This window comes from Panthera uncia, chromosome A2 (assembly GCF_023721935.1).
Source record: "Panthera uncia isolate 11264 chromosome A2, Puncia_PCG_1.0, whole genome shotgun sequence".
Lineage (NCBI taxonomy): Eukaryota > Metazoa > Chordata > Mammalia > Carnivora > Felidae > Panthera > Panthera uncia.
In genome coordinates, this window is record NC_064816.1 from 147,981,880 (window position 1) to 147,999,044 (window position 17,165).

The 17,165-nt window shown below is 42.6% G+C and overlaps 1 protein-coding gene across 2 annotated transcripts in view; it reads right to left on the bottom strand.

Annotated features, from left to right (window-relative positions):
* Positions 1–17,165, bottom strand: part of SVOPL (SVOP like) — a 67,691-nt gene that overhangs the window by 48,301 nt on the left and 2,225 nt on the right. Inside the window, exons 1-4 of one of the 2 annotated variants that reach the window (XM_049641928.1) lie at positions 14,913–15,133; positions 6,101–6,172; positions 5,009–5,133; positions 2,135–2,198 (exon numbers count right to left, since the gene is read on the bottom strand). In XM_049641928.1, coding sequence (XP_049497885.1) covers positions 2,135–2,198; positions 5,009–5,133; positions 6,101–6,172; positions 14,913–14,999 — 348 coding nt within the window. In that variant the 5' untranslated portion in view covers positions 15,000–15,133. Of the gene's footprint in view, positions 1–2,134; positions 2,199–5,008; positions 5,134–6,100; positions 6,173–14,912; positions 15,134–17,165 lie in introns of those variants that run through there. The other variant, XM_049641930.1, reaches the window with a different exon arrangement.

Genomic DNA, 17,165 nt, shown 5'->3' on the forward strand with positions numbered 1-17,165 from the left:
AAGAAAAGAAAAGAAAAGAAAAGAAAAGAAAAGAAAAGAAAAGAAAACCTGGGGAGAGAATGGAAGATTAATAGTCTTCCCATCAGGGTGCCTGGCTGGTTCAGTCAGTAAAGCATGCGACTCTTGATCTCAGGGTTGTAAGTTCAAGTCCCACGTTGGGTGTAGAGATTACTTGAAAATAAAATCTTTAAAATTCCTCCTATCAAGTGTGCTCAACACCACCTCTCCCGGGAGCCTCTCTGTCAAGCATTTCAGTATGAGAGGAGAGAGGGGGAGAGGAGGAGAGGGGGGAAAGGGTCTTTGAGGAGCTGAGGCCCAGGTTCTAATCCCAGCACGACCTCTATGACCTGGATGAACTCAGAACATCGCTTCACTTCAACATGGCTCAGTTTGCTTGTCTATAAATAGAAGGCTCACTAGACAGGGGGTCAGCAATGTCGCCAAAGTTTTAAAAACCTGAGACAGTGATATTGCTTTCCCTGTTGAATAAATAATAGATTTACTGGTTCATAACTCAAAAGGCACAAAGGAAAATGCTGAAAATATTCTCTTCCTCTCTGAGTTCCCTGTTGTTCAGTTCTTTTCTCAGAAGGAATCAATATCACCAACTTCCTGTGTGTCCTTCCAAAGTTGTTCTAAGCATATACAAGCTAATAAGGATATATCTTGCTCTTCTCTTTTTTCACAAATGGCATCAGAGTATAAATATTGCTTTTTGTACTGAAAAATGTATCTTGAAGATAATTTCACATCAACAAATAACATGGCAGCCAATTATGGCCAGGCTCCATGGGTTTGGGAATTAGAACAATTCCAAGTATTAGCCCGAGCATTATCTCCCCGCTGGAAGATAGAGACTAAATGACAACCCAACTCCACCTCACAGAGGTGGAGAGAAGACGATAAAAAAAAAAAAAAAAAAAAAAAGGCCCTTTGGGGGAGACTAATTAAGGGATGATTATTTTATCACGAAAGACTTTTATTATAAAACATGAACAAGAGTATTTCAGAAAGTGCTAAGGACTATGAAAAAAAAAAAGAGAGAGAGAGAGAGAAATGTCCGGGAGTGTGACTTGAGTGCTGAGGGATGAACTTTCTGAAGAGGCAACAAACAAGACCAGGGGTAAGCTGTTGCAGTGGACCAGATCACAGGTGATGCGGCACTGTAAAGGATTTTAGTAGCAACATGGCAAAAAATTTAAAAGATGAAGATTCGGCACAGATATTAGAGGTAAAGGTGACAGGGTCTGCTGATAGGACAATGCAACTGAGGGCCCATCAATAAGGAATGAATCAGCAGGGCTTGGTGACAGATTGAACGGGCGGGGGTGATGGGACAGGAGGGATCGGTGTTGGTTCTTGAGTTTGCGTCCCTGATACAGTGGGAACATGGAAATAAGAGGTTTCAGGGGAACATGAAGAGGTGAAATCTATCCATATTATATTTGTGGAGCCTATATGATAGTCAAGTGACTGTCAAGTAGTCTGTTGGCTACCTGCATCTGAAGTTCAAGGACATGCTCTTGGTTGTAGATAAAGATTTTTGGCGTTTACAAATATAGATAGCTAAAAACACTGGAATTAATTAGATGACCCAAGGAGAGCAGGAAAGTAAGACAAGCAAGGAGAAGACCTAACCAGCAAGCATGCCGATGAATGAATGGCAGGCGAAAGAGAAAATGTCCACAGATAAGCTTGAGCAGGACTAGCCCATTAAATAACGTTAAGTGTAAAATCCAAATGCTAAGTATCAAAAGTGTGTGCATTCAGTTTAACCAAGATCGGAAGAAAGCCTGGTAGCTACCACTAACCCTGGAGAGCAGATGGGATGCCCAAAAAGGGATAGCTGTGTCCTCCCCACGGCCCCCCCCCCCCACTCCCACTCAGTGGGAAGAGGAAGTCCATCCCAGATGCATTCCTGGGCTTCTCTCATTCCCCTGAAGCCAGGGCTCAGAGCACCTCAGAATAGGACCTCCAGCATCAAACATTCCCAGTGCTCACCAGTTCAAACCAAGAAATCGGCAGTGTGCTGATCAAATAATCAACAATCGATCGGCCAGAAGAAAAACCATGTACATCGTATCCTTTAGGATCCGAAGACCGAAGACCGAGTAGATTTCCTATTTTACCTTACCTGAGACAAGGGGAGCATATAGCCTCGATATTTTGTAGGCAAAAATTCAGTCTTTATGATTAGCCTAAACAGGAAGGGAGGTGAAAAAAATAATTTTGTTTTTATCAAAGCAAATAACTTTAAAAAAATCATAACTTTTCTTGTCACAGAGGTGAAAATGTAGACTTCACCATTATGAAGTGGCAAGAAGTATATTTTTATACATAATATGTAACCATATATTGTTATACATATATAACAATCTCTTTCAGTGGTCTCTCTCTGCTTTGCAAATGCACTTAGTCTTCAGTCACAGAGCAATGGCACATATATATATATATATATATACACACACACATACATATATATACACACACACACACACATATATATACACACACGCATGTGTGTATATATACATATACACACATGTGTATATATATATATACATATATATGTGTGTGTATATATATATATATATATATATATACGTATATACATATATGTGTGTGTGTGTGTGTGTGTGTGTGTGTGTGCATATATATAGCTCCCAGTTCCTGCTAATATTTGGTCTTTGACTCTGGTTTCTGACACAGAACACTGAGAATCCTTGGAATTCCCTGATCCAAAGGAGCATCATATGTTCTAATGAGATGGCTCTTGGTGAGCTCCTGAATGGGGGGCCGGTCATAAAAGACCAAGCCGTGATTAGAACCTTGGATCTTTCAGCCCTGTCCCCCATCCTCTGGAGAGAGAGGAGGGGGTGGAAAATGAGCTGATAATCAGTCATGACTCCCGAACGAAGCCTCCGTAAAAATCCCTAACACGCAAGGTTCAGAGAGCTGCCAGGCGGGTGAACACATCTATGGGCTGGGCCGGGTGGGTGGGTGTGCCAGAAACTCCACAGAGACAGAAGCTCCGCTCTCAGGACCCTTCCAGACCTTGCCCTGTGTCCATCTCTTCATCTGGCTGTTCATCTGTTTCTTCTAAAATCTCCTTTGTAATAAAACTGCAATAGTAAGTAAACTGTTTTCCGGGGTTCTGCGAGCTTCTCTACCAAATTAGTGCGTCCGAAGAACAATTTGTGGCAACTTCCAATTTGTAGCAAGTTGGACAGAAATTGTGGAGAACCTGGGGACCTACTACTTGTGATTGGTGTCTGAGATGGGTGACAGCCTCGTGGGACTGAGCCCTACACTTGTAGGGTTAGGTTCAGATCCACTTAGGGTCAGAATTGAATCGAACTGTATACCAGCCGGCTGGTGTTGAAAAACTGGTTGGTGTGTAAATAACCCACACACTTAGTGTCGGAAGTGCAGATGTCAGAAGTACTGAGTGTGAGCGTGTAAAGGAAAACAGAAGTTTCTCCTCAACAATTATGTTTTGCTGTATAATTGCTAACAGGGCCAATATCCACATAAGAGAACGAGAAGAAACTTACAGCTGCTCCTCTGTTGACATGTTTATTCCCAAAATTATTTTAAGCCTTCTACCATTTAAGAGAGATAAGCCTCATTTTTTTTTGCACCACCACTCCCCTCCCCCCGCCATGCCGCAAAGTTGGCAAAATGTTTTGCCAAGCCTGATTCCCTTTTCTAAAACACACTTGGGAAATTAAAATACACCTAAAAGGAAGTAAATAGTTGCCACAACAAATGATGACAGTCAAAGCACTGGTTTCTAATAAAGTACATATTAATTTTGTGTATAGACAAATAAAGAGAATCATATTCCGTCAGTTTTCTAATTGCCCTTCTCTGTTGCGGTTATTAACCAGGGTTTGGGCTTTCTTGGTAGCTTTATTGCTCCTTCCTGAGGGATGTTTTAAAATTCCAGCTCACTTCTACTCCCGTAGGGCTCCAAAGCTCAGAGTGGGGCTTAATTTATGCCCCAGGGAAGAATAGTCTTTCCTCAACACATTAAGGTAATAATTAGGTGCTTTGATATCTCCTAATATATTCTAAGGGTAACTTGCTCCAAGGCACCCAGGAGACAGTAGCCTGAGGGGCCCTGTTAATTTAAGGGAGGCTCCAAGTTGCTGAACATTCAATGGAACACCTTTCCCACGCCCAGGCCCAGAAGACACCACGCACTTATCCTGGGGCAGATGAGGACAAGCAGCCACAATCTGGTTCAGCATTCCCCCTCTGCTTTGCAAATGCACTTAGACACAGTCTTCCGTCACAGGGCAAGGGCACTTTAAAACAGTGACTCCTAGGGGTGCCTGGGTGGCTCAGTCAGTTAAGCGTCCAACTTCGGCTCCGGTCATGATCTCAACGTTGGTGAGTTCAAGCCCTGTGTCGAGCTCTGTGCTGACAGCTCGGAGCCTGGAGCCTGCTTTGGATTCTGTGTTTCCTTCTCTCTCTCTCTCTCTCTCTGCACTCCCCACTTGCACTCTGTCTCTCTCTCTCTCAAAAATAAATAAACATTGAAACACACACACACACACACACACACACACACACACACACACACACACAGTGACTCCTAAATGTGAAAGGGGCTTCTGATCAAACTAAACTCTTGCAACAAATCCTCAAGAAATGAATAGATTGCGTTTGTTTCCTACCTCATACGGCACTTCTGCCTAGCATTTCGTCTAACAAGATAAAGATCAGCCTTAGGGACGGAAAAGTTGACACACGTTCAATCTAGTGCACTCTGCTGGCCTCACCATCAAACAAACGTCATTTAATGAGCAAATAGCTCTTAGCAGCCATCACTTCAATCAATCAATCAATCAATCAACCAGTCATTCGCTGAAAAATTAGCCCAAGTGGGGTCTTATCCATCTGCAACTTATTGATGCTATTGACCCATTGACCACAGAGTGTGTGTAAGTATCTGGGGGTGTACACATCCTCCTGTCAAGCACCCCCCAGCTGAAGTCTTTACCCTTGTGCATGGCCAGACACACCACAGCCCACCATTGTCCGCAGGAAGACAAACCAGATGTACGAGGGAGAGAAAGAGGTCAGCAAGGAGAAGTAGGCTCCCCACAGGAACGAGATGAACAAAATCTAAAGCAACAAAAGGAGACTTATTAATGGGGCCTGCGTCAAAGGAAGGCACAGGAGAAAATTTAACTTCCGAAGGTGATTTCGTAATTTCCATCCGGACGCTTGCTTCTCTGAGGAGCTAATGCACAGGCAGATCACCAATCTCTCCGGATCTTCAAGTGACACAAACAGTGCCACTGTAGTGCCTGAAAGCCCAGGCGTTCCAAATTTACACCATGTGTCAAAACCGCCCAACTGCCTCCACCCTGACAGGTGACAGGAGCCTAAACTTGTAAATCAGGGTGCAAAAAATTGCCCTCACTAGAGCACCGTGAAGCACGGTCTTGGAATGGGCATGAGGAGAAAATTTTCAGTAATGGCTTTTTCTCTCTTTCTTCGTACTTTAAGAATAGTACAAATTCACAGTAGAGAATATGGAAGAAAAAGAGAAAAACAAAATATTTAAATCTTGCTTGACTTGCTTGACTCCCCAACCCAAAGAAAATACTATTAACATGTTTTTATTCTATTTTCCCTGTTTCAAAGGAAAAAATATTTTTAATGGCTGCAAAATATTCCAATGGAAAGAAGGACTAGAATACATAATACAATGCATAAACCCGTCCCCTATAGTTTAATGCTGAGGTTTTCTCACTATTACAATTAGCCGTGACAATGTCTGTGCATAAATCTCTGTGGTTCTCTGGTGATCCAAACAGGCTAGATTTCTGGAATGAAAATGATCAGGGGCACCTGGGTGGTTCATCCAACTCTTGGTTTCAGCTCAGATCATGATTTCACAGTTTGTGAGTTTGAGCTTGGGATTCTCTCTCCCTCTCTCTCTGCCCCCCCTCCCCACACACACACACACTCTCTCTCTTTCCCAAAATAAGTATTTTTTTAAAAAAGAGAGAGAGAAGCAGTGGTGGCATCATCACAAAGGAAAACATAAAAGAGAATTACAAATCCTTCTTCAAGGCCAACCTACCTTCCAGCGGCCATATCTGTCAGCCAGAAGGCCAAAGACGATGCTGAATACCATGTAGCCAAAAAACACCATCTGGAGGTGGAGTGAGAAAAAATTATCCTGTGGGCAGGCTAATATGCTGCTTACTCCGTTTCCCATTCCTCCATTTTAACGAAAAGTCGACTGGAAGCGTGTGAAGGTAAAGGAAAGTGAAGAACGTGTGTTCACAAAACTTTCCTGTCTCTGGTTAACATGTTCAGGGCTCCAGAGGCTGACGTCTCCCCTTGGCTCCAGTGTCCCCTGGAGACACTGCCTCCAGGTGGAAACAGGAGTCGAAGGAACAGGTCACTGCTTCCCCTCTGATCCAAGATGATGGCACTGGCCTCATTCTACTCAGATGTATCATCGTGAATTTCCATTTTAAGAATTAAAAAAAAAAACCTCCAGTCATTCATGACCTGCCTTATTCCACACATAAGTTGAGACTTCTAGAAGCAATTTTCCTTTGTGTTCTCACAGGTAAACAGAAACTTTAAACAAACACCAAAAGAATCATTTAGAAACACTCTTCAAAACTAATACAAATCTATTTCTTTTCCTCACTTGCTCTCACAATGGCTTGTCCTACACTGATAAAATTCAAGAAGCTAGATATGATTACCAGCATTTTAACTCAACCTGAGCTGTGATCTGATGTCTGTGCCTTTAGGCTACTTATTTTTCTTCTTTCAAGCAGTTCCAGGCTTCACTAGCTTTCCTTCCTAGTAAGATCTCGGACTGATTGCCTCTAGGGTAATCAAAGGGAAGGTGTGTGTTAGCTTGCATTTCTAAGACATTTTCAATAAGAGAGCTGTTTCTCTCTGCCTGCTTTGCTTTCTTTCTTTCTCCCTTCCCTACTCATCTTAAGGAAGACTCAAACACATTTCTTCCACTGGGAACTATATTAAAAAAGAAAACAACAACCCATATCTATTCTTGAATACAAAGCCATGTTTCTCCTCTGTGCACTGTACTTTCCAGGATAGAAGGGGGGGCGGGGGGGGGAGGGAAGAAGTCAGTGCTTTCTAAATGCCAAGACTTTTTATTCTGGAATATTTTCTTTCTGATTGTTGGTTTTAATGTGCACTTTTTCTTTTAAATTTTTTTTTCTTAACATTTATTTATTATTGAGAGACAGAGAGAGATAGAGCATGAGCATGGGAGGGGCAAAGAGAGGAGGAGACACAGAATCTGAAACAGGCTCCAGGCTCTGAGCAGTCAGCACAGAGCCTGACACGGGGCTCGAACTCATGGACTGTGAGATCATGACCTGAGCTGAAGTCGGACACTCAACCAACTGAGCCACCCAGGCACCCCAATGTGCACTTTTTTTTTTGAAAGATGATAGCTGATAGCAAGATTTTTTACCTCTTTCTCATTGTCTAATGACCTTAATTATCAATTATCAAATATGTGTGTGTGTGTGTATATGTGCGTGTGTGTGTGTATTAATGTCAACCCTATGTCAGCCACTCAGTTAAAAAAAAATTATACCAGTTAAAAAATAATTATATCAGGGGCACATGGGTGGCTCAGTTGGTTAAGTATCTGACTCTTGATTTCAGCTCAGGTCATGATCTCATAGTTCATGAGTTCAAGCCCCACATCAGGCTCCGCGCTGACAGTGTGGAGCCTATTTGGGATTCTCTCCCTCCCTCTCTCTGCCTCCCCCCTCTCTCTCAAAAATTAAAAAAAAAATTAATTTTTTGCAAACTTAAGAAAAAAATCATGTCAGTGGGGTGCCTGGTGGCTTAGTCAGTTAAGCATCAACTCTTGATCTCGGCTCAGGTCCTGATCTCAGATCCTGAGCTCAAGTCCTGCATTGGGCTCTGTGCTGGGTGTGAAAACTACAAAAAAAATCATATCAGTTGGTGAATCTCAAAATTTGGGTACCCATGAAATTAAGCAGTTTCTATCATGGAGTTATCAAACTCCCTCCAAGAGGGAAGAAGACTTGACCAGACTTGAATAAAAGGAAGTCATACACAAACCACCCAGGGCAGAGAGGAAAGTGGCTCTTTGGATTTAAAACATTTTTGTTCATTGAGTTGCTATGTTGCATCTAAGTTGCAACCAGATTAAATTTAATTAACTATTTAATAAAGGTGAAGGAAAGAGTCAAATAAGATTAAATTTAAAGTTTCCTCTGTTCGCTCCCATCAGTGGCAGTTGTCTTTTTTTTTCTTTCCTGTTTTCTTTCCATTCAGGGTAAAGAAATGACTTTCCTAAGGCTGAGTTTTTTATTATTAAGCATATCTGGAGCACAAACCTTGACTCAAAGCCTGTGTGAACCCCAAAGCTTGTGAACGCTGATCCTGTTGGAAAAGCACACAGAGGCTTGAAGACACAAAACTCTCTCTCTTTCTCCCTGCCTCTCCCCCCTCTCTTCCAAGGGGTCTGCCTTTTCTGCAGGCCCTTATTTCTAGCATAGAAATGACTCTTCTATTTCTGTTTCACACACCCCATGAAGTTTTGTTTCTTCAGTCACAAAACACGAGGAACCGTAATTCATCCACCTTCCTCAAGGTTTTACAATTAACTTCTCGGGCCAGGCTGACCAGAAGGTGGTGTTGGGGTTGGGGAAAGGGAAGCCTGGGAGATGGTGAACATGTGGCTACTTGGCTGAATCAGTCTGGGCCCCTCCTTGTAAGCAAGGCTGTGGTCAGTGAGCCCAGAGCACAGTTGCCCACGGTGGATGGGGCTCACAGCCAGGATGACAGACACTAATGAATGGTAGTCGGCCAGGAACTCTGAGCAAGAAATGGTCTCATCAGGGGTGACTTGAATTCCCTAGAGGACAGTTCTTGGAGAGGGGACCCACCTAACAAGGAAGTCGTGTTACTGCTGATGTTAGGGAGCCTCCTTAGATGCCACCGAGAACAACATAAACCCAACCAATGAAATGTCGGTTGTAAGTGTCAAAAGTGAACCATGTAATATAGTTTCATGAGGTGACAGACGCAAACACCGCAGCTGGACCTCCCAGCATCCTCGGGAATCAAGACGTATGTGGCCACAAAACCAGCCGGGGCGTGGTGCAGCTATCATTACACGAAACCTTACAACAGTCACTCTATGGGTCCAGGATCGACAAGCAATGCTCTCAAAATTGCAACTAACTTTTGTACATAGAAGAAAATGAAAAATGGCTGAGTCACCTAATTACAAGCCCAGGTAAGGTCTTCAGCTATTTTTATTTATACCCCTTCCCTTTTCTAAAAGTAGTAGAACTTCGGGGGTGCCTGGGTGGCTCAGTCAGTTAAGCGGTTGACTCTTGACTTCAGCTCAGGTCATGATCTCACGGTTGGTGGAAACTGCTTGGGATTCTGTCTCTCTCCCTCTCTCTCTGCCCCTTCCCTGCTGGTACTCTCTCACTGGCTCTCTCTCTCAAAATAAATGAATAAACTTTAAAAAATGTAATAGAAAATTTTATATATATATATATATATATATATATATATATATATATATATACACACACACACACACACACAAATTGGTTTCCATATAACACCCAGTGACCCAGTGCTCCTCCCAGCAGGGGCCCTCCTCAATGCCCATCACCCACCTTCCCCTCTCTCCCACTCCCCATCAGCCCTCAGTTTATTCTCAGTATTTAAGAGTCTCTTATGGTTTGCCTCCTTCCCTCTCTGTAACTTTTTCCCCCCTTCATCTCCCCCCGGTCTTCTGTTAAGTTTCTCAGGATCCACATAAGAGTGAAAACATATGGTATCTGTCGTTCTCTGCCTGACTTATTTCACTTAGCATAATAGTCACCAGTTCCATCCACGTTGCTACAAAAGGCCATATTTCATTCTTTCTCATCGCCAACTAGTATTCCATTGTGTATATAAACCACAGTTTCTTTATGCATTCATCAGTTGATGGACATTTAGGCTCTTTCCATAATTTGGCTATTGTTGAAAGTGCTGCTATAAACATTGGGGTACAAGTGCCCCTATGCATCAGTACGCCTGTATCCCTTGGGGAAATTCCTCGCAGTGCTACTGCTGGGTCATAGGGTAGATCTATTTTTAATTTTTTGAGGAACCTCCACACTGTTTTCCAGAGCGGCTGCACCAGTTTGCATTCCCACCAGCAGTGCAAGAAGTTTCCCCTTTCTCCACATCCTCGCCAGCATCTATAGTCTCCTGATTTGTTCATTTTAGCCACTCTGACTGGCGTGAGGTGGTATCTCAGTGTGTTTTTGATTTGTATTTCCCTGATGAGGAGTGATGTTGAGCATATTTTCAAGTGCCTGTTGGCCATCTGGATGTCTTCTTTAGAGAAGTGTCTATTCATGTCTTCTGCCCATTTCTTCATGGATTATTTGCTTTTTGGGTGTGGAGTTTAGTGAGTTCTTTACAGATTTTAGATACTAGCCCTTTGTCCGATATGTCATTTGCAAATATCTTTTCCCATTCCTTCGGTTGCCTTTTAGTTTTGCTGATTGTTTCCTTTGCAGTGCAGAAAATTTTTATGTTCATGAGGTCCCAATGAACTATTGGGGATGTGCCAAGTAAGAAATTGCTTTTAATTCCCTTGCCTTTGGGGATGTGTCAAGCAAGAAATTGCTACGGCTGAGGTCAGAGAGGTTTTTTCCTGCTTTCTCCTCTAGGGTCTTGATGGTTTCCTGTCTCACATTCAGGTCCTTCATCCATTTTGAGCTTATTTTTGTGAATGGTGTGAGAAAGTGGTCTAGTTTCAACCTTCTTCATGTTGCTGTCCAGTTCTCCCATCACCATTTGTTAAAGAGACTGTCTTTTTTCCATTGGATATTCTTTCCTGCTTTGTCAAAGATTAGTTGGCCATACTTTTGTGGGTCCAATTCTGGAGTCTCTATGCTATTCCATTGGTCTATGTGTCTGTTTTTGTGTCAATACCATGCTGTCTTGGTGATTACAGCTTTGTAGTAGAGGCTAAAGTCTGGGATTGTGATGCCTCCCGCTTCAGTTTTCTTCTCCAATATTACTTTGGCTATTCGGAGTCTTTTGTGGTTCCATACAAATTTTAGGATTGCTTCTTTGAGCTTCGAGAAGAATGCTGGTGCAATTTTGATTGGGATGGCACTGAATGTGTAGATTGCTTTGGGTGGTATTGACATTTTAACAATATTTATTCTTCCAATCCATGAGCACGGAATGTTTTTCCATTTCTTTGTATCTTCTTCAATTTCCTTCATAAGCTTTCTATAGTTTTCAGCATACAGATCTTTTACATCTTTGGCTAGGTTTATTCCTAGGTATTTTATGATTCTTGGTGCAATTGAGAATGGGATCAGTTTCTGTATTTGTCTTTCTGTTGCTTCATTACTAGTGTATAGAATGCAACTGATTTCTGTACATTGATTTTGTATCCTGCGACTTTGCTGAATTCATGTATCAGGTCTAGCAGACTTTTGGTGGAGTCTATCGGGTTTTCCATGTATAATATCATGTCATCTGCAAAAAGCGAAAGCTTGACTTCATCTTTGCCAATTTTGATGCCTTTGATTTCCTTTTGCTGTCTGATTGCTGATGCTAGAACTTCCAACACTATGTTAAACAACAGCGGTGAGAGTGGACATCCCTGTAGTGTTTCTGATCTCAGGGGGAAAGCTCTCAGTTTTTCCCCATTGACAATGATATTAGCTGTGGGCTTTTCATAAATGGCTTTTACAATGTTTAAGTATGTTCCTTCTATCCCAACTTTCTCGAGGGTTTTTATTAGGAAAGAATGCTGAATTTTGTCAAATGCTTTTTCTGCATTGATTGACAGGATCATATGGTTCTTTTCTTTTCTTTTATTAATGTGATGTATCATGTTGATTGATTTGTGAATGTTGAACCAGCCCTGCAGCCCAGGAATGAATCCCACTTGATCATGATGAATAATTCTTTTTATATGCTGTTGAATTTGGTTTGCTCGTATCTTGTTGAGAAGTTTTGCATCCATATTCATCATGGATATTGGCCTGTTGTTCTCTTTTTTTGCTGAGTCTCTGTCTGGTTTGGGAATCAAAGTAACGCTGGCTTCATAGAATGAGCCTGGAAGTTTTCCTTCCCTTTCTATTTTTTCGAACAGCTTGAGAAGGATAGGTATTATCTCTGCTTTAAATGTCTGGTAGAATTCTCCAGGGAAGCCATCTGGTCCTGGACTCTTATTTGTTGGGGGATTTTTGATAACTGATTCAATTTCTTCACTATGTATGGGTCTGTTCAAATTTTCTATTTCTTCCTGTTTGAGTTTTGGAAGTGTGTGGGTGCTTAGGAATTTGTCCATTTCTTCCAGGTTGTCCAGTTTGTTGGCATATAATTTTCCATCATATTCCCTGATAACTGCTTGTATTTCTGTGGTATTAGTTATAATAATTCCATTTTCATTCATGATTTGACCTATTTGGGTCATCTCCCTTTTCTTTTTGAGAAGACTAGCTAGAGGTTTATCAATTTTGTTTATTTTTTCAAAAAACCAACTCTTGGTTTCATTGATCTGCTCTACTGTTTTTTTTTTTAGATCCTAGATTGTTTATTTCTGCTCTGATCTTTATTATTTCTCTCATAATGGGTTTGGGATGTCTTTGCTGTTCTGCTTCTAGTTTCTGTAGGTGTGCTGTTAGATTTTGTATTTGGGATTTTTCTTGTTTCTTGAGATAGGCCTGGATTGCAATGTAGTTTCCTCTCAGAACTGCCTTCACTGCATCCCAAAGCATTTGGATTGTTGTATTTTCATTTTCATTTGTTTCCATATATTTTTAAATTTCTTCTCTAATCGCCTGGTTGACCCATTCATTCTTTAGTAGGGTATTCTTTAACCTCCATGCTTTTGGAGGTTTTCCAGACTAAAAAAGTACTATAAATTTTTTTAAGTTTATTTATTTGAGAGAGACAGAGCATGTAATTGGCGGGGGGGGGGGGGGGGGGGGGGGGCGGAGAGAGAGGGAGAGAGGGAGAGAGAGAATTCCAAGCAGGCTCCTCAATGGCAGCACGGAGCCTGACGCAGGGCTTGATCACCCAAATCCTGAGATCAGAACTGAGCTGAAACCAGGAGCCAGATGTTCAACCAACTGAGCCACCCACATGCCCCCAAAGTACTAGAACTTTAAAAAAAAAAAAAAAAAAAGGAAAAAGTGCAACAAAATTTAAAAAGGAACTTTAAAGAGGGAAATGGATGTAAGAAAATAAGCACATCTTTACATGTGCTGCTGGGACTGAGGCCTCCATGACAAAGAGAGAAGCACAACTGGGTGGACATTATATGTCATCTGAGATAACTCAGATCAGTCCCCGAGGTGAGAAGGAGGTTCCTGGTTCCCAACACAGATGAGAATTCCCAGGTCAAGAATTCCCCAGTGTGAGGAGGGGACAGCCCTTCCCCAGAAGTCTTCTGCAGCGAAAGCTGCTCTCTGCCCATAACCCGCAGAAGGCGAGGGGGATGGGGATAACTTCCAGCATTCTCCATGGCCAATTTCAGGCCATAACTCTTACTCTCTTACAGAGCCTCACCCTCTTTCAAGAACTCTGCCATGTGACTCTGTATCCCGTACCCATCACCACCCACCTGCCCTTGACACTCCCATTTCAGTGAGAATCTTGGCACCTGGCTCATCAGAGTTCTCTCTTAAGTCCTGCCTTCATGAAAACCAGCTTCAATACCCAAGTAAGTCAATTCTCCACTTCTCACCTTGTGCTTCTTTTGCCTCCTTGGCTGATGTAACCTCTCAAATACTTCCAGAACACGCTTCCTCACCTCCACTCACTCTGCTGCTTTACCACCACTAACTTATCTACCGTCCAACCTTATCTCCTCAGAGCTTTTGGAAAGCTGACCGTGTGTGTCCCTCCTTAAAGCCCATGAATGGCTCCCTGTCATCCACAGTGTGGCCTCCAACATTTTTAAGCATGAAGAACCTCTTTCAAGATTAAAAAAAAAGAAATAGATTTACCAGAGCTGTGCATGATGGGAAGTATACTTTAATATCCATTTAATGAGAAACACATGACAACTATGAAGTCAATGATGTGTTTGGGTGAAATTGATTCCTGTTACATAAAACAGTAATTTGAAAAACTATCATATAGGCCAACTATTTTTTGCTTGGAGAATTTGCACATGCTGATGCAAGTTGGGGCTCGGGAGCCTACAGTAGTCTCCAGAATGGAGTCCATGCATAGACTCCAAGATGCTTCTGGTCCCCACCTGTCTCTGCAGCCTTGTCTCATACTGCGCTCTCTTCCTGACTTTCTATTCAAGCAACACGGAACTGCCTGCACTCCCTCCAACACTCATGCCTGCACACAGCCTGCTGGCAATCAATTGGCACTTAATAAATACCTTTTGAAAGAATGATATATAATATCCTTAATTCCCTCTGTAGCAAAACTTGGGGTGCAATTCATAAGGCTATTCATAATCATCTTTGAGGAAAGTTGAATGCATAATACAGTTCACTGCAGTGAGGGTGATCTGATGATTGCCTAAGTGACTACGGTTCAACTAATTTGCAGTCTGACTCAAACCATAACTAATCCATGACTTAAGGGCTACTCTCTCTGATTGGCATTTGTCTTGTCTAACCTCTTGCTAGAGGCTAGAAAATAAGTAGTTCAAGGTTGTGCTCCCTACAGGAAAAGAGAGAAAAAAAAAAAAAAAACAGAGAAAGACCTAAAATGGTAGTTTGACCCTGACAACCCATGAGCTTTGGAAGCCAACACACCAAGCAGGGAGGGAGCCTCTGGTTCTCAGCCCTGTAGGATGGGGGAAGGGGAACAGAAATCCTAGGTTCTCAGTTGGTTCATTCAAAGCAGGCACTCACCGTGGTCACTAATGCCACCTGCCAATTCTCCAGCTGCCATTCACAGCGGATGACAGGAGACACGACTGCTATTAACATGATCTCCATGGCCTCGGCAACCTTAAAGAAGGAGAGAGAATTCCATGTCTTAGTATTCTTACATTCTTAGTATTCTGTCTGGTTTCTCATCAGTTCTGCCCATGTGTGCCTGTCTATCCATCCTTCTAATCCTAACCTCCTCCGTCCCCTTCCCCCATTTAGGGAGCATCTATTGTGAACTCACTCGGCCCTTCTAGTTGGATAAAGAAGTATAGTAGAACTCTGGCTTCCATGGATGTAATAGCTATGGTTTGAACAATTTGAGAGGGTTCCCACAGATTTATGACACGTATCTCTTTGTGATGTTGCTAATCTATGCATTTGCATGGCAGCACTATGAGGGTGTTGGGGTGGGGAGGGGGCAGCCACTTAGCTAGTGGAAGAATCTAGCTAATCACCAGCATCTACATCAACCTAGCTTTGCTGCTTCACACTCACGACTGTGAAAGTCTCAGGGCATAGCCTTTGCAGATGGATTTGTGAACTAGTCTCTGAACTCAAGAAGCTGAGATAGAAGGCAGGCTTCATGAAAACTAGAAGAGAGTAAAGCAGCACGTACAGAACAATGAGCTCATCATCAGGAAAGAGTGTCTATTCAGCAGACTTAGGGTACGCTGTGCTACTAAATATTTCTTTCAGTAGGAAGTTTGGGCATCATCCTTTGTTTATTTCTTGCAATCCGTTATGGAGTGAGTTTATCTCCCAGGGAAAGGAAGGAGCAGATGCTAGGGAAGAGTTGATAGTAATGTGGATTATGTATTATGATCTATTTGCATATTTATAACGTGAAGGTCTGGGATGAACGAAGTATAACGGTGTTAGCTATTACATGGGAATTGGAAAGGTATTGTAAAGGCTTGTCTCTTCTTGAAGAGTATTACAGTCATGCTTAGAGTTCAGATAGTGGGTATGTCTTAGCCCAAAAAGTATAATAAATAAGAGATGGCATGACAACCTCTGATGGATGTTTGGTTTATTATATATCTCTCAGTAATATAGAGCAGTTGGGTCAATATTAATCAGGACTCCACCCTTCTAAATGGTCTTAGGAGAAAGTAAGTCAATAAGGGATAAAGCTTTGCCTCACTCTGATACAGGAGGCTTAGGGGAGAGGGACCAGTGAGGACCTAGGGAAGGGGGCATCAAGGAGCAGCACTGCATAAGAAGATCTAAAGGCTCCTGGGTGTCCCCGTTGGTAGTGCATCTGACTTCGGCTCAGGTCATGATCTCATAGTCCATGGGTTCAAGTCCCATGTCAGGCTCTGTGCTGACAGCTCAGAACCTGGAGCCTGCTTCCAATTCTGTGTCTCCCTCTCTCTCTGCCCCTTCCCACTTGTGCTCTGTCTCTCTCTCAAAAATAAACATTAAAAAAAAGAAAAGAAAAAGAAGATCTTAGAAGACCTCAGAGGACACCGGGATGCAGGAAGCCTGGTCACAGACTGAGGCTGTGCTGCTGCTGTGATGCTATTACATATACCCTGGTCGTGTGAGGCCCTGAAACCCAATTATTGCTCCCACTGCCTCTGACCAAGAACTTTAACAGACCATGGCCTGGAGGAGCCATGCCCGTCGTTGTCAGCACACCTATTCTGATGAAAAGATCCATCCAAAGCAGCCCCATCCTAAAAACAGGGGAGTGATTTGGTTACAACACCCAATTAAACAGTTCTGTGGGGGGGGGGAGGGAGGGGGGAAGGAGGGAGGAAGAGACCTGGTAAACAGCCCTTCCTATCTTGATGCATTGGGAAGAACTGAAGCAACTTACAAAACACTTAAAGAAAACCAGAAGCTATTTCACAACAACATCAAGTATAAATAGGCAATAGACATACAATCTCCACAGATGTGGATCTGGATCTGGACATCAGGGATTAGTTATATAGAGGTGGTAACTATCCTTCGGGAAGGGAGTACAATAGCATCATCTTTCTTGTTTTAAATGTTTATTTATTTTTTGAGGGAGAGACACACACACAGAGTGTGAGTGGGGGAGGGGCAGAGAGAGAGAGGGAGATACAGAATCCAAAGCGGTCTCTAGGCTCTGAGTTGTCAGCAAAGAGCCCCACACGGGGCTAGAACTCACAAACCGTGAGATGAGACCCGAGCCGAAGATGGATGCTCAACCAACTGAGCCACCCAGGTGCCCCCATCTTTCTTTTTTTTTTAAGTTTATTT